At 46.4% G+C, this 21,006-nt stretch overlaps 1 protein-coding gene across 1 annotated transcript in view; it reads left to right on the forward strand.

Annotated features, from left to right (window-relative positions):
• Window positions 1-21,006, forward strand: part of LOC146860841 (uncharacterized) — a 915,295-nt gene that overhangs the window by 407,314 nt on the left and 486,975 nt on the right. Inside the window, exons 25-26 of the mRNA XM_085646176.1 lie at window positions 4,778-4,934; window positions 14,407-14,535. Coding sequence (XP_085502302.1) covers window positions 4,778-4,934; window positions 14,407-14,535 — 286 coding nt within the window. The remainder of the gene's footprint in view (window positions 1-4,777; window positions 4,935-14,406; window positions 14,536-21,006) is intronic.

The following is a 21,006-nucleotide window of genomic DNA, read 5'->3' on the forward strand; positions in this document are numbered from 1 at the left end:
GGGATGCCGCCGAGTACTTCGGGCCGACCCACCGGAAACGTGCAGCCTCCAGGTAAATATCAGAACTGGGGATGGGATCCACTGGCCGCTGGGTGCATGGACAGCCCCAGGGCTTAATTTGTGCCGGTGCTTTCCGGTGCTCAGCACCGGCACTTATTTCACCGGGCCGGGTCTATACAATTGTTCGCCTCCGGCAGATCGATGGCCCGGTAATTATTTAAATAAATGCCTGCTCTCCTTCTGTGGCTGCTGCCTGGTATGTCCTCATAGGAAGTCCACCCTGGCCCAGGCATACTGAAAATGCGTGGCGTCATCACATTAGTGATGACACTGCAGCAGATCGTGCCTGCCTTTCACGGAACCTTGTTTCATTTCCGTTGAGGAATGGCTGAAGGCGGGCTTTCGTCTGAGCTGGGGCGTGGCAGGCTGGAAGTATGCAGGACTGTCAATAAACATTGTACAATGTCCAGCAGAAGTGAATATATGCGAGCGCCGGCAATCAGGTATAATTTGTATACATTTGATTTACTTGCTTCATAAAAGGAACAAGAGCCCGAAAGGGCATGCCATTATTTTATGTACGCGCTGGCAGGCGGGGCGCGCCGCGATGACATGAAAAGAAAGGACAATTCGAAATAAAGCATCCTTTGTGCTCCCGAGAATCACTCTGCACCCAGACTCACCAGATGCGTTCCTGGAGTAGAGGATGGAGAAACGATCTTGGGAGACGTTTCACAGAGAACCCTATGATTTTGTGGTTCAGGAGGTGTCGGTGAGTGCCTAGGGTGTGGGGGAAATGTTGGCAGGGTAGCCTGGCTCTTTGCAACCCCTGCTTTTGCAATATTATTTCAAAAGCAGGTAGTTATCCCTAAAAAAGTTAACCCGGAGTGAGTGATCTCCGGCCCGTTCGGCGTGCCGCTACATGCCCAGCCCCGGCGCAGCCAGCAGGACAGCTGAGTTGCGTTAATGAGGCCACAGACTCTAAAACAGGTAAGTTAACATATAAATAAGGCTCCCTGTTTTCCGTTTTTACTGATTTTTACAGATATATACAGACAGAAAACCATTTATTTTCTTGTCTGTATTTATTTTTAAATGTGGATAAAAACGGAAATTGGGTGCTTTTTTAATGATTCTAAATACACTTTGCCATGACTGCCAGGCCAATAACTGTGTGGATTGATAGGTAAGGGGGTTGAAAAAGAAAGACATTTTTAGTAAAGAGGCTTAAACAGCAGTAAATATGCATAAGGCTGATACTGAAATGTGCATATTTTCATATAAGGGCATTGATTTATCCTCTGCGTATCACTGAAACTTGGAAGATATTCAAGCATGACTGCATGTTTATTGCTTAAATAAATTTGGAAATATACCAGTTTCAGCTTAATTTTTTCACAAAACCCATAATAAATATGGATAAATACAAATAAAGTTGACAAAAAATAAATATGGATAAATACAGACAGAAATGTCAAAAAAATAAATACCATAAAACCGGGAGCCCTACATATAAATTAATAAAACGAATATCGTTGCGTGCACTGCATGCCCAAATGCGATGCAGTGCATGGAACGAAATTCGTTTTATTAATTTATATGTTAACTTACCTGTAAACCTCCGTAATCCATAGTTTACTACCCCCCACCCTGCCCCTCCCCCTCCCCACGTCACCGCCCTGCAGTTACTCCTACTACCGACCGCGGCTGCCTCGAGGCCCCCTTCAGGGGCGGCCTCTGCTAGTCCTGACTACCGCAGAGTAAGGAGTCTCGGTCTCCAGTGGCTTCTGGCAGAAAGTTGGTACCCCTGCTAAGGTCCTCTTCTGCCCTCCGAGTTCAGTGGTGACAGCCAGGTCATGCAATAAATTCTGGGAAAAGGCAGGCTCACTAGGCATATGATGAATATAGTATCTCGGAGGAGCTTCGACTCCAAACGAGGAGGGTTTCTCGACTAGCATTAAAATGTCATTGCACCATCGAACCAGTTCACACACTCATTCGGTAGGTCATGACGATCCAGTCTGCCTTTCTGTCAATTACCATTTCTAGGTGAAACGTGGTGTTTACCTCTTTAAAAGAAACGCCTATACATCGGAAAAGAAAAGGACCAGAAGGCATGGGTTATTGGTTTTTTTTTTGCACAGATAGATTGACCCACCCCCTTAATCAAAGCATTCACTATTAGGGGGAAAGCGTGTGTGTGCACAACTAGGCACTGCCACAGCACATCTGGCCCGCCGAGAGTAGCAGCAGAGAAATGTGTGTCCTTGGTGAATCTGCAGAGGATCAACAGGTGAGGTAGTCTCCCACAGTCTACACATTCCCACCAATGGGGACCAGTCTCAAACCAGCAAAGCAAAAACCCGGCTGTAGATGACATTTGAGTCTACGTGGAGTTTAGTTGAATTAATTACTATTGAGAAATGGGTAAAAAGTTCTGCAAGGAAACAGTACACAATGGGATTCATGTCCCAGCACAGTCATCGGTGTCCAGCATTCAAGAATTGGGTCAGGGATGAAAGTGGGGAAACCGCTCTTTTTAGAACTGTGAATGCTGGTTCCCAGCGGGATTATTGCTGTGCCGTAGGCTCAGGCTGGTAGGCATGGCATGGCATCTGACTGCCTGCGGGGCGCCAGTCAATGAAATGTTAGTGTGGGCTTAGATCTCGACTGGCACTTACCTCCCATCGGTGACACAATGGCATGTTACAGGTTCACGTGGTACATGTTTTGAGTCTTTAAATCTCTGAGCTGTCAATAGATGCAGAAAGTTGGGCCTCATCACCTTGTAAAGATCAAAAAAATGTAACCACATAAATATGTTACCACATTGCTCAGCGTATGGCTACACTTCCGCTTGTGTATGCGATATAACGCTGTCCGTGTGGAGGAGCTCAACAGCATTAGTTACTCTAAACACCCTGGGTCTGACACTATACATTAGTTTATCAGAATCATACATGTGCTTATCTGTGTATTGAGCCCTCATGTTATTGTCAGGGGGTGTGACTGGGACCTTTCAGTGCTTTTAGGTCTGGCATACTGATCTGGCGAGATGAGGGCAGTGATGAAATACCTCACCAGGCACCTGCCTGGAGCACTTCAAGGAACTCTAAAAGGTACTTAAAGGCTTGCTTCTCAGTCCGGGTGAGACGGCAAGCCTATGGTTGGGCAAATGAATGGCATATGGTCCACAGGTGTATAGGAGTGTGGCTACCACATTAAACTTGCAAGTTCAACAGTGGGACACTGATGGAGATGGACACTTGCAGATGGAGGTGGACTTGACAGACAGAATGGACTCTTTGCTTTGAGGATTCATTGTACCACTCTAATGGAAATGGTGTAGGTTAATGGATAAGAGAAGATGTAGTTCTGAGTGGAAAGTACTACACTGCCCCATGGGAGTCAACCGTGACATCTGTGCCCACATTTGTAAAGTCATTTTACCACCTCCATAGTATGAACAGCCCAGCAGGCGTCCTAGAGTATTCAAAACGTTGGCCCAGCTAGAAACCATATATCGAAGGGTCAAACATAGTTTAAAATCTGAGATGTGTCAATCAGGAGGGGCAGCCAATGTGGCCTCACCTTGGTGGGAAACAAAGCCTGCAGGGCGGAGTTGTGACTGGGAGCTCGAATCTGCTTCCTGCTCTACCATACATGCCCACTCATAGTTCAGGGTGGCTGGCTCTGGTGCGAGACCTCTGGAAGCCCCATGTTATTGTTTGTAAGCCCATGGTTGAGCCTCAGAATCCTTTCCATCTTTCCCTGAGACAGTTGCAAATCCAGTCTGCCCTAAGGGGGATCTTTTAGTCTGATTTCATTCACACATTCTTCACCCTGATAGTGACAAGGGCTGAGTTACCTTGTAATAGAAAGACTGAATTTGGGAGTGACTTCACTGGGACGTGCAGCAGTGAGGTACCTAATTGGCTTTCTATTAAAAGTACAGCTATGAACCATTAACCACCCCCAGAGGCCGGTTATTATTATTGTAGCTCCTTTTAGAAGATGGGCCCAACACGCCCTCACCCCCACAGCAGAGCGGCAGGCATGGACCCACATTTGCTTGCATATCAAGTGAGAACATGTAAAACGTTCTGTAGATTCAGGCGGTGGGCTTTGCACTTCATAGTCACTTTACCCAGGGAGGGGAAAGGTTTTTTGGATCCGTTGTGGTCCGAGGTTGCTCCAATGCTCCTTGTGAGTTGAAATAAAAATGTAAATCCTTCACTGAGCAGCTTCTGTCATCTTTGCAAAGTTCCAAAGATGCCATAACTCCAGCTCCAGTGGTTTTAGCAGCCGCAAATGGAGCAAATGAAATAATCCAACAGCCAGATGATGTTCTGGCCCTTTACCATGTCTCTGTCACCCGATAAATGAGGAAAGAGGTCACCCATAGGGTGAATCCCTCAGCTAATATGGAGGGGAGATGCAGCTTTGTAGCAGGCTTACGTGTATGTATCTACAGATACATACACGTGATGCCCTGGGGCCTTCCGGTTACACCACACGCATACATTACTGCTCAGGCGAGCTCCTGGCAGATCTGGCATTTGATGGGTGTTTTCACAATAAGCCTTGTAGAGAAGTCATCGGTGGCAGCCGTGCTCCATCAGGGTGCCAGGCCATGTTCTTGTGTTTTCCAGAGGTGGCATGCCACGGTTGGCGCCGCGGCAGGCCATGCTTCAAGATGAGATGCTATTTTTATTGCAGCGCTCGTGATACAGATGTGGATGCTGATACCAAGGTCTCTTTCAACTTCCCGCTACAGGTGGACCCCGCTCCGTTTTACGACGCGTGTGTCAGTGACACCTGCGGCTGCGACGTCGATGGGGACTGCGACTCCTTGTGCACGGTGCTGGCCGCCTACGCCCAGGTCTGTAACGACGTGTGCGTTTGTGTTCGCTGGCGAAGCATGGAACAATGTCGTAAGTATTTTTTAATGGCGTCAGTGTGTGTGTGTGTGTTTGCGGGGGGGGGGAGGGGGGTGAGGGGGGGAGGGTTGATGTACTAACAGAAGAAGAGATGGATAGAAAGGGGGGACCGGAGAAAATGTGAAAGAACACAGGAGTGAGGGAAGAAGAGGAAATGGAAGAGGTGAAAAGTGGGGGAGAGAGCAATGGAGAATGGAAAGAAAGAGAGAAAAGGGGGACAGCTGAAGCTGGAGAGTGAAAGGGAGACCGAATAGAACAGGGAGAAAGTAAAAAGAAATATGAAAAGACCTAGCACAGACAATAACAAAGGAGAGTTTAGACAGTATGATGAGGTGGAGCGGATTGCATATTATTGGATTTATATTCTGATTAGATAGAAATTTGAAACAGACAGGAGACAAACTGGAGAGCGAGACCTTGAAATTTCGAACAGCTTAACATCACACATGTATGTATCCAACTATGCAAAACGTACCAAGAATGGTTTCAAAATAATGAAACACAAGTAGCCTTCACTAACATTACTTCACAGAAAAAAAAAATAATAGAAGATACATGTGTTAAAAAATGTGCCCCAAATCTCCAGAAATAATGACTTCCAGTTACATCAAAGCAAACAAAAAATATAAACCAGGGTAAGGTGGAAAATAGGTTTTCCAAAATATTCAGCATTTGGCGTGTTTTTTTTTGCCAGGTCCAGCTTTACCACAGCCTTGCATGACTCTTCTGATAGGCCTGTCTGCTGGTCTCTTCTCCAGTTTATTTCGTTTATTGCTCCTATGTTTTTAAAGAGGTTTTAAAAGTATACCTACTGAAATGTCTTAATAGTCAATTGAATCAGTGACATAGTGTAGTCAATAAAGGAGGAACATTAACACGCACCAGACAGGAAACTAGTAAGCACAGTTAGGTAAAACCAAAAATGGTTGTCGCACCCAAAAAAAACACTCACCAAAGAAGATACTACGTTTTTTTTTTTACCAGGAGGTTCACATAGATGCCCAGGGATAGACAACTAGTGTCTGGTGGGGAACTGACGTTAGTATAGTCTTACATAAAAGCATATTTTGGTTTATAAGTTCTAGATTTGTGAATCTGCACTCAACACCATCTACTAGATGAAATGGATCTAGAACTTTGATTCAAATAATTTACTGTTAGATCTGTCAATGCAAAAAAAGTTATTCAAATTTGATTTATATAAAAACAGTTTCTTAAATTATGATATTTTATGTGGTTTACTTTTTTGAATTAATAATTGTTTCATTTTTTGGAGGAAACAGCAAACATCCGCACCCTTTTAAAAATTCTTTATCTCTTCCTTTTCTCTGCTTTTTCCCTATGCCCTACAACTCCCTAGGCTTACTAGCTGCACCCTTAGTTTGTTGCTTAATCCTCTTCAATGGAGCCTTCTCTCTATTTCCCCCAGTGGTCCCTGCACGCCCTGCTCTGATTCCTTTATTTGACCCCTAGTACTGTAAAACGCCCATATAGTCTTTTAGGCCTCTGTCATTACTGTTTTTTAACTACCAGTGACCCACTTTTTGTCTCTTTGAAAGATTGCAGGCCCCTTCCCGCATTCCACTTATTATTGTTGCATCTTCTGTGTTGTGTGTACATACAGCTACTTAGAAATTGATACTGAGATTCTACGTTTAAGAGCCCAATTGGTGGGCTTGTGATTGACTTCTATCTGTTTGTATAATTTTCTTTCCAGTCATTTAAGTGATTAGCTGTCTTTTTACATCTTTAGCTGTTTTATACCGTTTTCCGTGTAACACAGTTATAGAATGCTGAAAGTGTCTAAAAATGTAATTTATATTGAGAGGATTTATAAGGGTCCCAGTGAAACGCTTTTTGAAATGCATAGCAGTCTCTTCACGGTGCCGGAGGTGAAATCAGTACATATGATCCTATTCGCACGTGTGGAAAAAAAGACTTGGTTACTCACCAGTATTCTTCATTACTCTGAGTCATAGTCTTTCTCATCATAGTCACCTTGGAGCACTACGTATTCAGGGCACATTGTTCACCCATAGAAAAAAATCCCACCCAACATGGCGGGTTGATAGGAAGTACCTTTCACCTGACCTATAAGGGTGGGGCAAACCCAGACCATATCCTGGAATACACAACCAAGCAAAAGAACAACTCAACCAAAGGAAAGAAGCAAAGAAGACCCAACAACCAGTGCAGCAACCAGAAGGGCCATTATCATTTTTTGCTCGTGCCCAACAACCAAGGGCAAGAGGGAGGGAAAAGGACTGTGACGAGGAAGACCATGACTCGGAGTAAATGAAGATTACCGGTAAGTAACCAAGTCATTACCTTCCTCCTCCGTCTTCCTTGTCACAGTCACCCTAGAGCGTATACCAAAGCACCAGACGAAACAAAAATGAAAACCAACAACCACTTGGATGCAAAGAAAGTTTTTTTGCAGATGAGCACAAATCAGTGAACTGCAGCAAGAATCGCAGAACCAAAAACCCCAGAAAACACTCCCACCATCCTCAATTTATAATGGGAGATGAAGGCATGAAGGAAAGACCAAGTTGCAGCTGCACAAACTTCCTTTAACGAGGCGCCCTTAAAGGACGCCCAGGAGGAAGTAACACCCCTGGTGGAATGCCCCTGAATGACAGGAGGAAGATAATTCCCTGAATGAAAATAGGAAAATGAAATAGCTGACCTAACGCAATAAGAAAGAGTATACATCATAGGGCAATGACCCTGCTTGGCAACCCCAAAAGTGACAAACAGAAAATTCACCTGACAAAAAGAGGTGGTTTGCTCAAGGTAAATTACAAGACCTCTTGTCAAATCAGGATTTACTCCAATCGTAGAGGGGTAAGGAAAAAAGGCAGGAAGAACAATATCCTGGACCAAATGGAAAGGAGAGGGTACCTTGCGAAGAATGACGGGGTCAGGGCGAAGGAACACCTTGTCTGAAAAAACCCTCAAGAAGGGAGGGTGACAAAGCAAGGTGCCAATCTCCCTCAAACGCCTTTCTGAGGTGATAGCAACCAGAAAACACAACTTCAGGGTCAGAAACTCCAGAGAAACAGAAGTTAGTGGCTTAAAAGGGGAGTGTTGCAAGGCATTAAGGACCAGAGCGACATTACATGGGGGCACAGGAGATCATACCTGGGGTGTATCACCAGGTGACTTATGCAGACAACAGAGCTAAGCTCCATCCCATGGCAATGATAAGTTTGGATGGGGAGGTGTGACAGGCCCTAACAAGTTAGTTGTGTCTCCTGCACTCCCACTTGAGTGTCTACTGTGAAATGATCTTGAAGCTTCTGACTGGTGAGGGGTGGGGAGAATGGTCCATGCAAGGATGCTGGGCCTCCCTGAGTGGGTATGCACTGTGAGCAGGTCACAGACTATCCAGAAGGGAAATGTTGCACACTTAGACCCTAGAACAATGGGCCAAGCATCCCGAGACAAGGGCAATGTGTCTGGTGAGCCAGCCGCAGGAACTTCAGAAATGCAGCAGGAATCTGACCCTGAGTGGGAGCATCTGATATCTGCGGAATGGATTCTATTCCTGGTAGATCTGTCAGATTTGGCAGAATTGGCAGGAGCCGGTGGACCCTCCAGAGAGGAGTTTTGTCAAGGACAGAGAGATTGCCACACCCTTGAGGGCTTGAGACAGACTGCTTCAAAGCTAGAGGAGGGGGGTAACAATGGATTCCACAGGGTCTACTGGGGGGATGGGGTTCTCTACACTGAGGCCAGAAACCTCAACGAAGGGGCCAGCAGGAGGTTGTTGATTCCCCAGAAGTACAGAGAATTCCTTCAAAACGTAACTTATGATATCTCATTGGCAGGTCATTTGGGGCAGAGCAACACTTGGAACCATTTGGTAAACCATTTCTACTGGCCCCATATGGCTGAAAAGGTAAAGGAGTTCTGTAGCTCCTGCGTCATCAGTCAGGCCAGTAGCAAGACAGGGGGCAAGCCATAGGCTCCCTTGATAACACTGCCAGTGGTTGGGACTCCCTTTGAGATGGTGGGGGTAGACATTTTTGGTCCCCTAGAACCACCAACAGCATCAATGAACATGTATATCTTGGTGGTAGTGGACCATGCCACAAGACACCCCTGAAGAAAACACCTCAGGACAGTCACTGGTCCTTCAGTCGCTAGGGCCCTACTTGATGTGTTCACCAGAGTGGGTTTCCCAAAGAAGGTGGTTTCAGATAGAGACACAAACATTTAGTCCAGCTATCTGAAAGTGATATAGGATGAAGGTGGTGTTACCTACAAGTTCACCACCCCATATCATTCCCAGACTAATGAGCTGGTGTAGAGGTTTGATAAGACCCTGAAAGGCCTGATCAACGGTTTGTCTGACAACCCCAGGAGGAGATGGGATGTTCTCCTCCCATGCCTACTGTTTCCTTAGAGGGAGGTCCCAGCAAATTAGGTTGGCTTTAGCCCCTTTGAGTTGTTGTTTGGGCACCCTGTGAGAGGGACACTGTACATGGTGAAAGAGAATTGGGAAGAGCTTCTCAAGGAAGCCTAGGACAATGTGCTCCACTGTGTACTAGGCCTGAGATCTCGCATGGCAGAGTACATGTACATGGCAAGCAGGAAACTGGAGGTCAGTGAGGAGCTCAAGAAGCACTGGTATGATCAAAAGGCTGTGATGCCTGAATATACACCAGGACAGTTGGTGTGGGTGTTGGTGCCTGTATCTCCTAGGGTCCTCCAGGACAAGTGGACTGAGTCCCATCCAATCCTTGAAAAGAAGGGCAAGGTTACCTATCTGGTAGACCGTAACACCCCCAGGAACCCTCACAGGGTCCTGCATGTCAATAGATTAAACCGTACAATGACAGGGCAGACATGACCATGATGATGGTCACAGATGAGGGAAGAGAAGAGGAGGCTGAGCCTTTGCCAGACCTCCTCTCAAAAAATGTGCAAGATGGGTCACTGGAGGGAGGAGTACTCTCTACCAAGTTAAGAGACCAGCAGCACACATACTACAAGCAGGTGCTGGAGCAGTTCGCTGATCTGTTCTCTTTGACTCCAGGTATCACCACTTGGTGTACCTACAACATTGACACTGGTGACAGCGTACTTGTCAAAAACAAACTATACAGGTTGTCTGACTATATCAGCAATAGCATCAAAACGGAGGCAGCTAAGATGATTGAATTGGGAGTAATTGAGCCCTCTGACAGTACAGGGGCCAGCACAGTAGTGCTGGTGGTCAAACCTAATCCCCAGGTGGAAAAGAAGGAGTTACGGTTCTGTGTGGACTACAGAGGACTGAATGCAGTCACTATAACTGATGTTCACTGTGGTATTTACCATGTTATTTCCTTGCATGCTTTAGTTGTCTCCTGCCTATGTATATGTATGACTCATGCAGGCAGGCAGCTCTAGAATGTGGAATGTGCTTGGTGCCTAGCTACCGAGTCCTTTCTGTCAGTTACTGCTGGGTGTCCTGTGGGTAGGACGCTTATGTAAGATTATCCTGAAATAAAGATGAACTACACACCAACTTGCTGTCTCAAGGTACTTCTTCACACGCATCATATACCTAGAGCTGATGCGCTCATTGATAGGGCAGGGGCTGCTTAGTACCTAAGTACATTGGATTTGACCTCAGGCTACTGGCAGATTGCCCTCGCTGAAGGAGCCAAGGAGAGGTCAGCATCCTTCACACCAGAGGGACATTACCAATTCAAAGTAATGTACTTTGGCCTGAATGAGTGCCCCTGCCACCTTCCAAAGGTTGGTGAACAGGATCCTGTTTGGGTGGGAGCAGTTCAGTGCCGCTCATATGGACTGTATAGTTGTGTACAGTTCCACCTGGGAGGATCACTTGTATCAATTGAAGGAAGTACTTCAGGACCTGCAGCAGGCAGGCCTGACTATTAAGGCCAGTAAGTGCCAAATAGGACAGAGTTCAGTGGTCCACCTTGTAGTTGGAGAACAGTAGAACCTCTCCAGTCCAAGATACTTTTGTTGATTTGGTAGTTCCTACAACACAGACTCCAATTAGGGTATTACTTGGCCTAAGTGGGTACTATAGACGGTTTGTACAGAACTATGGGACCGTTGTGACTCCCCTGACAGAATTCACCACTAAGAAGATGCCCAAGAAAGTCATTTGGACCCCAGAGTGACAGAAGGCCTTTGATGCTCTAAAAGAGGCTTTATGTTCAGCACCAGTGCTACTTTCACAAAGGAATTTGTGGTTCAGGCAGATGCTTCAGAACAAGAGATTGGGGCAGTGTTGGCACAAGTAAATGAAGAGGGCTTTGATCAGCCAGTTGCCTTCATCAGTAGACGACTTCTCCCCATAATACAAAGATGGAGTGCCAATGAGAGGGAAGCCTCTGCTGTGGTTTGGTCTCTGAAGATGTTGAGGCCATACTTGTTTGGCACTCACTTCCATGTTCAAACTGACCACAGAACTCTAAAATGGCTTATGCAGATGAGGGGGGAAACCCTACACTGTTAAGGTGGTCCATTTCTTCCCCCGACATCAACACCGCCATCCCGGACGGATCCAAGATCCAGAGGCAGGACTGCCCCAACCACCCGGGAGGAGGCATCGCCATCGACCACAAAAGCACCTTCCGCCTCACCACCTCCAACGAAATCTTCTCCTCCGCAGAACACCTGCATTTCCAGATTCATACCAGCCCGAAGACCACCCTCAGTGGAACACTCATCTACAGACCCCCCGGCTCCCGGATTCCCTTCGCCACCACCATCACCGACTTCATTGCACCCCACGCATTCGCATCAATGAACTACATACTCATTGGAGACCTCAATTTCCACCTCGACAACCCCAGCGTCCCCAACTCCACCATCCTACGTGACAACCTCGCCAGCATCGGACTCGACCAACTCATCACCACATCGACATACAGAGTAGGACACCCTCGACCCCATCTTCGCTGCAGGCAACAGCGTTCACTTCAGCCACACAACGCACCCACCATGGACCGACCACCACTGCGTTCACTTCACTGTTGATGCACCCAAGGCACCAAAACCAGCTCCCCCGCCCACCACAAAGAAACTGTAGCAAGGTCACAGACAAGCAACTGAACTCCACCCTCACCCAAGACAACCACACCTGGGTATCCGACGCAAACGCCACAGCCAGAAGACTCCACACCTGGATCTCCAACTGTGCAGTTTAGCTCGCCCCTCTATGCAACCCCGGCAAACAATGCCCCAGAAAAGCCGCTTGTTTCACCACCGACCTCCAAGAAGCCAGGCGCACCTGCAGACGCCTGGAAAAGAACTGGAGGAACACCAAGACAACCGATAACCACTCCACCTACAAGGACGCCATGACGGACTACCACAACAAACCCAGAAGAACCAAAAGGAACTTCATCCACAACAAAATCCTCACCAACTCCAAGGAACTCTTCATTGTTATTCAGAAATTCACCAACCGACGCAGCGATGCCTCAGACGTAGCCCCGTCCCAAGACCTCTGCGACAAACATGGAACCTACTTCCACCTCAAGATCAGAGCACTCTACGACAACTTCATCGACTCCCACAAGACGCCACAGCTAGCCCCCCGCGTATCCAACTCTTGGACCCTAAAGAGGGAACTCACATCAGACTACCAGTCCTGCACAACCTATCAATATGTCTTCTTTCTCTTTAGGAACAGTAGCCCTAATTTGACTTTGTGACATAAACCAAGGAGCCCGGGTACTGGACCTCTCATCCAGCTCGCAGATCCCCACCTCCTCTCTCTAGGAAATCCTTTGCTACGTGCCATTTTTTAACTATAGTGGGGCAAGCATCTAGTATGTAGCTAGTATCTGGGAAGCCTTCCATGCCACCAGGGTACTGCAAGACACACAGCAGCCAGAGGATAGGTAGACGTTCGCCATGAGTCTGTAGTGTTTGAGAACACACTGGCAACATCTAGTCGTTGTGGATCCTGCCACCTTGAACCCAGTTCAGTATGGGGAATTTACTATTACACAACCCTCACTGGTGAAATCGCGAGTCTAAAACCACCTTGTGCCTCTGTTTTATATTTTCTACACTGCCATCTGTTACAGAGAAAGTCCTCCGTGATGTCACTTTATCATACAGAGTGACCCGTAGTTTCGCCCGTCTTGTGCAGTACTCTGTGCCACCAACCCTCATCTAGCCACATTGAGAAGCTTTGTCCATCAGATCTTTTGCTTTATTGGAAATTTTACAATAAAATACCTCCTTGCAGGTGACTCGATTTTGCCTTGTTGGCAGGCAAGGTGGGGAGGCTGGTAAGGTTTATTGTTCTCGAGCCAGCGTCAAATTACACCATCACTTTGTCTGCCAAGCATGCAGCGCATACCGGTGCAGCCATGTTGCTGCACTGCCTGTAAACAGTAGAGTACAAAAGCAGGATACCCCTAGCTACCCAAGAAGAGTTCATCTAACAAGGTAGGAGGAGCTGAAAGCTTGAGTGTCTCCTTGACTCCTGCATGAATAGAGTCTCTTTCCCACCTCACTGGAGGAGGTCGTTCTGCAGCCTCCCCAGGAGTCAGGGCCAACACCACAAACCACTGAGGTCTTGAAGCGGCCAAGTGTCTTGCAGTATGCCACCCCCAAAAGCTTGGTGGTATCAGAAGCAGTGCAGGAAGCAGTGGCACAAAATCTCTTCTCCGGACCAAAGCTCGAAAATGGGCAGATCTGCTCCTGAGCTCAACCATGGTTGCCAAAATAACCAAGACATTTTGAGTACCTTCCAATGGGCATCATTAACAATTTTTCTAAGCCAGTGCACAGCTTCCTACTTACAAATGTCATGTGTCCTACTTCACTGTGCATTCATTGTTGCTTAGATTGCCAAAGCGATGTATTGTACCTTTAGCGACTAATTATGAACAAATGCATTATGAGTAGAGGATTGGGAACAACCATGCATTTCCCTAATTTTTTATCACTATTGTTTAAGCAATCTATTCCTAGCATGTGAAGTATATAATATTTCTGTAAGATTCATATTTTTTAAGCTTGAGTAGATTAATTAAATATGCTATCCCATTGGGAGTATGACACTGCAATACAACAAGCGTGGCCAGACTGTTAGAAGAGGAAGGCACTTAGGCAGCAAGACTTAGATATGGTAGTCTGGTCCTGGCCTGGTCCTTGCCCTGGCATATCTCACTTATCCCCCTGAATGTGTTCTCCATTGCAACAGATACAGTGAGATTAATCTTTGAGCATACTTGGCCAAAAGAGTGCACAAAGTTGCTTCATTTTTCTAAAATCACTATGCGAGGTATCTCTAAATCCACTTCCCTTAGATCTTCGGTGGGGTAGGGTGAAGTGGTAGTGAGGGGATAGTGCAATCAGTATTTCAGGTTGTCCATCTGTTCAGAGCATTGGCATTAGATGAAGAAAACAATACAGTAAAACGGTAATCCCTTTTTTCTAATAAATTAACATTGTTTTCTACATATTTCTCTTCCAGCAATATTGTGCGACTACTACAACCCTAAAAAAGGGTGCAAGTGGAGCTACAAAGCATGTGGTGGTCCATGCGTAAAGACCTGCTTGAATCCCAGTGGACAGTGCCATCCACAGATGCCAGGCCTGGAAGGTAGGACACCTCTTGATATCTCTGTGCTGTGAGCTATGCCTGCTGTGGGTGCCACAAAGTGTATGCCTCTGGTACCTCCTCTATTGAGGACAGACATCTCCAGCTGCTAGATGTTGGAAAGGTAGGCTTTTTCATTACCATAAAGGAAGACCTCTTGCCCATATTTTAACTTAAAGGGAAGTGTAATCCCGGTACTCAAGCACTAATTGCCCCACAGGAGGACCTTTGTCTTAATGTAGCCAAAACAGAGAAGGCCATATTTATGGCAGAGTAACACAACGCAGCGCAGCACGTTACCATGCTGTGCTGCATTGTGTTACAGGAAAAGGGCAGGAATGCTCCATATTCCCAAACATACAACACATTCCTGTCCTTGCCCCTGCACTGGCTCTGTTTTGGCTGCCTAGTGCCAACGCAGGCACCCTTGCACCATGGTGCAATGGTGCCTGCCTTGCAGACAGGATTGTGTTTGTGCAGGAAGGGATACCTTCCTGCACAAAAACAATCCTGTGAGGCAGAATCCTCGGTCCATGTGTGCCGCAGATTGCAGCACACATAGAGAGAGGAAGTAATGGGGAGAAAAAAAGATATTTTCCTCATTACGCCTCACCTGGGGAGTCACATCTTTTTGGCACATCCCCAGGTTTACAAGTTCTTGTAACTCTGGGGATATATCAAAATCCATAGGAGTTGCGTAGAAACACCCATGCAATGCCCATGGAATGCCTTTCCAGGGTAGAGTTACGCAACCCGGCAATTTGCGCTGTATTGCATTAATCCAGATTTTTGGAGCCGCACAGAGTCACACAAGTGGCTTTGCATGGCTTCAAAAATCTGTCTTAACGTTTGAATCACTTTTGCACCACCTTCCATGGCGCAATAGTGACACATACAGCTCATAAATAGGCGCCATAGTTTGCCCCTCGTGTAACAGCCCTTTAAGTGTAGCTTGGCTTCAGACACACTTGTTCTGTCATCCTGCTTGCGTTCTAGTTTTGGTAGTTCTAGTTTTGGTAGAAATATATGGGACTTTAAACTACACTTTTTTATTGCTCTGCTCTCCTGCATTTTTGCAGTTTTTGCTAGGTAGCCAGGGTGCCTACTAAGCTTGGCTCAGCTCCATTTTAGCTCACCAGTCCCCAGGGCACAAATGCCAAGCCAGAGCCAGACATTTGGCTCTAGGACGGTTCAAGCTGTGCTTGGCTTTCTAACCCCCTCTAGGTGACATGTATAAGACAGTATTCAAAAGTACTTGGTGCTCTGTGTTTCAGAAAGTTGCGGGCTTATTCATGAGAGCACTGCATCATTTTTGCACCATGTAAAGTTGGGGTGTCTTTGAGTGGCCTCATAAATCATAAATAAGGTGACGCAGCACAAATCACTGCGTCACCTTACTCTGCTACCGGGAGGCATTCCATGGGCATTGTGATGGGTTTTCCCATGCAACACTCATGGAACTTGACGCTGCCCCAGATTTACAAAAACTTGGAAACCTCCAAATCCGTACACCTCCTGAGGTGAGGCGTAATGAGGAGAAATAACTTCATCTCCACTCATTTTTTCATTGTTTTTGTGCATGAATGTGCCCCTTCCTGCACAAAAACAATCCTGCCTCCAACGGAGGTACCCTTGCACCATGATTCAAGGATGCCTACGTTGGTGCTTGGCTGCTGAAACCGCACCAGCGCAGGCAGAAGGGATGGAAATGCACTGTATTGCTTAAATAGCTTGCATTCTTACCCTTTGCCAAAATGTCTTAAATGAGGCCCTTGGTGTGTCTGTCACTCAAGTGGTCAAGGCAGTAGCAGGAAAGTCAGGGAACAATGAGAATAGTTTGTCTAACCCTTTATTGTCTGTTTACATGCCAAAAGCTTCTTTCAATCATCTGATCACCAGGGTCAGGCAGGCCTAGCAGGGCTGGACTTGGAACGCAAACTGGCCCTGGCAGTTGAGTCGGACCAGCCCCGCGTGGGGAGTGGGGGCGGGGAGCGTGTGAAAAACACTGTTGCTGCTTTTGTTACGGGGGGCCGGTAACAAAAATGCCCCTCAGGGGTCCAAAACCGGCACCTACCCTGGCGGACCACCGGGGAAACGCCTGGTGCCCGCTACGGCCAGTCTGGCCCTGTGGCCTAGAGGGCAAAGAGGCAGTGCCCAAAGGGCTGTCTGATAAGTTATCTTATGTATGTGTTACATGTTACGTTAGGTCAGTGTGTGGGCTGTTTTTTGTTAGCTGTTTATGAGCCTGTTTTATTGTCAGCTGGGCCTGTTTCTACTATTATTTCACTGATATTAAAACAAACATTGCCAGCAGCAAGCGCAAATCCATGCAGTTATCTGTCCATACATCATAAACACTTGTACAGCGTATTCTTACAACATAAAAATGCCATGGGCCACTTTATTAGCTATCTAATCCACTATGGAGGCCACTTTTATTTTGATGCCTGGACTTTTTTCTTTCCTAGTCGTCCCTGATCAGCACCTGCCTCATACTGCCCTAGAGATGGATGTGCGACACTGTTAAGAATCTTCTAGTAGTGACGACTACTAACTGTGTACTAACAAGAATTGAGACAGCAATTTCTTCTAAAGAGTAGCGATGTAGACTGAAAAGGTGTAGTAGTACTGCAAGTATAATCAGTCATGGCTCACAGCACTAGAGAGTGTTGTGGCGGGTAAATAGTTGGTGGGTGATCACAGCATGCTTCCATTGCCCAGGTACCTGGCCAAAGTCCAGGAAGCTGTTAATCAACTCACCTAATACTCGGTGGGCCACCTCCTCACCTTGTTCCAAAATGGATGGGGATGCCGGGTCCAGTGGAGAGCCTAAGCATACAGCATGGTCAGCTCCTCCGGTTTGATAGGCCTGACATTCAGCAGCTTAGAGCTGTCCTCTAAGCAGTCGAACCAAGCACTCATGCATGGGGCATCCCTAGCTTTTACAGCAAAGGAGTCATATATCTTAGTCACCTTTTACAAGAACTGGGAAAGGACATTACATCTCTCCTCTGATGGTGCAGTCGAAGCTGAGACTAGAGCTAATGTGGAAAGTGACTTTACAGCAGAGAATATTTTGTGGGAAGAGCTTTGGAAAGACTGAATTTTATTAGTGTGGAATTCATGACGAGATTTCTTGATACAACAGTGGTAGACGTTTTGTGCTGCCATATAAACTCTTTTGCAGGCAGGATCATACGCTCTGAGCCAAAGGCGTTCAAGACGCTTACACTTAATTTTTAATATTAGGAGATCCTCACTAAACCAATCAGCCGATAGTTTTTGTCTGTGAAAGATCTGATTCTCTAATAGAGCTATTTTATCTAATGCTCCATAGATTCCACTGCCCCACCTGTCCATTTGGGAGTCAGCTATGTCAGTACAGCTATGTTATGTTATAGTATTTCTAAAGCGCAAACTGTTACCGGAAGGTGTCCTGGCGCTACCTACAAAGAACCTCCCAGAGAACTCACAAAAAAGAGGCCACAGATTAAACACTAAACAGCCAAGTTTTTAAGGCTTTCCTGAAAGCCAAAAGATCCATACTATTTCGAAGCTGAAATGGGAGGGTGTTCCAAGCTTTGGCTGCCCCCACCCGAAAACTCCTACCTCCCCAGCCGGCTTTCTAAAGATAGGAACTGCTACCAATTTAGCTCCTAAAGAGCGGAGTGGTCTATTGGGAACATACCACTGAAACTGCTGCTTCAGATGCTCTGGACCGGTCTCGTGAAGAGCTTTAAAAACAGTACAGAGTGATTTAAACTGCACCCGTTTCTTAATGGGTAGCCAGTGAAGTCTTCTGATGTCACCAGAGACAGAGGCGAATTTACACAATATACACAATAGGCTGACTAGTAGCAAGAGCACCACAAAATTTAGGGATGGTACCTTTGGTCTTCCGCCGTGTCTGTGCCACATAAACGAATTTGTGACTAATAGGCACATTCTCATAAGAGACCAGAGAAGGAATGACCAAATGGTCAGCCCAAATGAGTGGAATAGGCTGCTTAATCACTATACCAGCCAAATTTGAGAAAATAGGATCAGGAATGTGCCCCACTCTATGTTTTGGGGAGGTCACATGTTGAAGGAGCTGCACACCCTCTAAATCTTCTGCCACACGTATTGCTACTAGACAAGTAGTATCAATGCAGATTAAAATCTCCAACCACTGGAAAATTAGAATAGTGAACTACCAGAGTGAACAAGACATCCACTAACACAACAAAGTTAGAAGCAGAACCTAGGGGATGATAAATCAGAATACCCGATATCGTACAATTACTGGTCAAAACCAGAGGAAAAAAATGCTTCTTCACTTCCTTCAATACTAAGCTCGGAGAAGGTACACTGCAATGATTGCTTAAAATGTTTTGCAATTCCTCCTCCTCTCTGCGCTTGCCTATCAAGTCTCATAAAGGAAAAACCTTTGGGGATGGCTTGCAAAAGGTATGGGGAAGAGTCCTACATAAGCCACATCTCAGTTAGGAAGGCTACATCTAGCAGATGCTCTTCCAGAAAATTGTACACTTTATATTTGTGTTCGACTAAAGACCTGCAATGAATAGAAAAAAACTTAGCAGTGTTCTGAGGTGTGTGCATTACCTTGACGTCTATGCTAGTCGTTAGCAAATCAAAGAGTGAAAAGCAGCTGTTCATATAACAGGTCTCTTCCATAGCAAGGCCTAGCACATGGTGGCAGGCATTAGGCATGGAATTTGCAAGCTCTAGAAGTTCCAATTTAGAGTATTGAGTAGGGGCTGCCTCCAAACCACCAGGGGTCCTGGCTCATGGCGCCCTCCAGGTGTGGATAAACACAGATGGGCTTACCTTTGGCATGCCAACAGTGCACGTGGTGCACACGTTCACTGCACGCCTGCACTGGCATGCACTTGAAATAGCCAACTGGGAAGTGATTGTTGGAGTGCTAACCTCAAATATGGCAGCCTCAACGAGGAGGTTGTTCAGTAACTACAGTTTCCCTAGCCCTTCCCACTCAATAAGTTACACTAAGGTGGACTGAAGGGGATGTGTCTATTTGTGGTGCAAAATCAGAACAGAACACCACTCCCCCAACAAAATCCCCAAAATGCTAAAATACAGCAGCTTAGTGAGCGTAAAAATTAAAAAGGTAAAGGTTGCATGCAGAGTGCATTTACCTTGCTGCTTGCCTGCGCTGGCATGCTCCTGAAATAGCCAACTAGGTGGGATGCTGATATGTTGGCATTCGTCCCATTGTGCGAGATTGCTACCGAGCGCGTGGGGAGAGTGCCAAGAACTGACAGTTGTGCTGCGTCTTGATGAGCTGTACAACTGCCACTCTCCCTCTTGTGGGAATAAAGAACATACTTTTACACACACACTGTGTCAGAGACGTATTTACCACATTTTGGCGACGACTGGACCACTGAGCCTTGCGTGCTCTTCCTTTGTTGGTTCCAAGTGCTACCTTCCCACGGCCAAGTCTTCCTTCGTCAGCACTCTGGCAGTGAGCAACCCGTCGGCAGCCAAACTTCTGTTGTTCGACTGTTGTATGAGAGGGAGAGAGGGAGAGCAGAGAGCCCTTTCAGGTACTTTACGTTGTTTTGCGTTGAGGATTTTGCCTGCGCCTGCATGTCTCGCGTGACAGTGATACGCACACTCCAGGGAAAAATCACTTGCTGGAGTTTGCTGGCTGCACACCAATTCAGTTGTACAGCTGAGCGTAATTTATTATTCAGTGTACAGTCGGGCGTATTTATCATTCAGTGACACACACCAGATGGTACAAATCCTTTTAGGAATTTGGCATGTCATAGTGATACGCACACCTTATTCTTGCTATCTGCCTATACTTGGCATTTCAACGCCAATCTACTGCGTGTACCAAAACTCCTATCATTTACACTTAAGTATTTATACTATTGTAGTGTGAACTTTTCTGTACTCAGTCTCCATTGCAATGTTTACTGTGTTCCTGGTTCAGCTATGTGTGCCCAAATTTCTTCACTGACCCCTCCCATAACATTCTTACATGGGAAATACTATTTTCTGAACTATTTATCAGCAATTGAAGAGGAGGTTTCGGAAGAATTTACTTCCTCACGTAAAATGGAAATTGTACTGCATAGTCTAGGTCCAGAATGAATAAGCATCTACCTTCAAATGGAGAAGAAGGCCAAATCAGCAGAGGAAGGGGATGTTTCTGTGAATGCACTGGATGACTTGGATCACTATTACTTACCCACGGTTTGAGTAGCCATTGACAGGTTCAATTTCTTCCGGAGGAAGCAAGGGAAGTCTGAGCTGGTTGAAGATTATGGGGCTCATTAAGATGACTGTCGGATTTTTTCTGGCTGCCACCGTAGCGGAGATTGGGACCGACCGCCATGCATGCGGCGGTCCCGCCCATAGTATAATGATGTGACCGCCGCACGCATGGCGGTGATTGGGTCCGTCCGCCATGCTTCCAGCATTCCCGCCCGTTGTATTATG

Source organism: Triturus cristatus, chromosome 3_1, assembly GCF_964204655.1.
Source record: "Triturus cristatus chromosome 3_1, aTriCri1.1, whole genome shotgun sequence".
In the NCBI taxonomy this organism is placed as follows: Eukaryota; Metazoa; Chordata; class Amphibia; order Caudata; family Salamandridae; genus Triturus; species Triturus cristatus.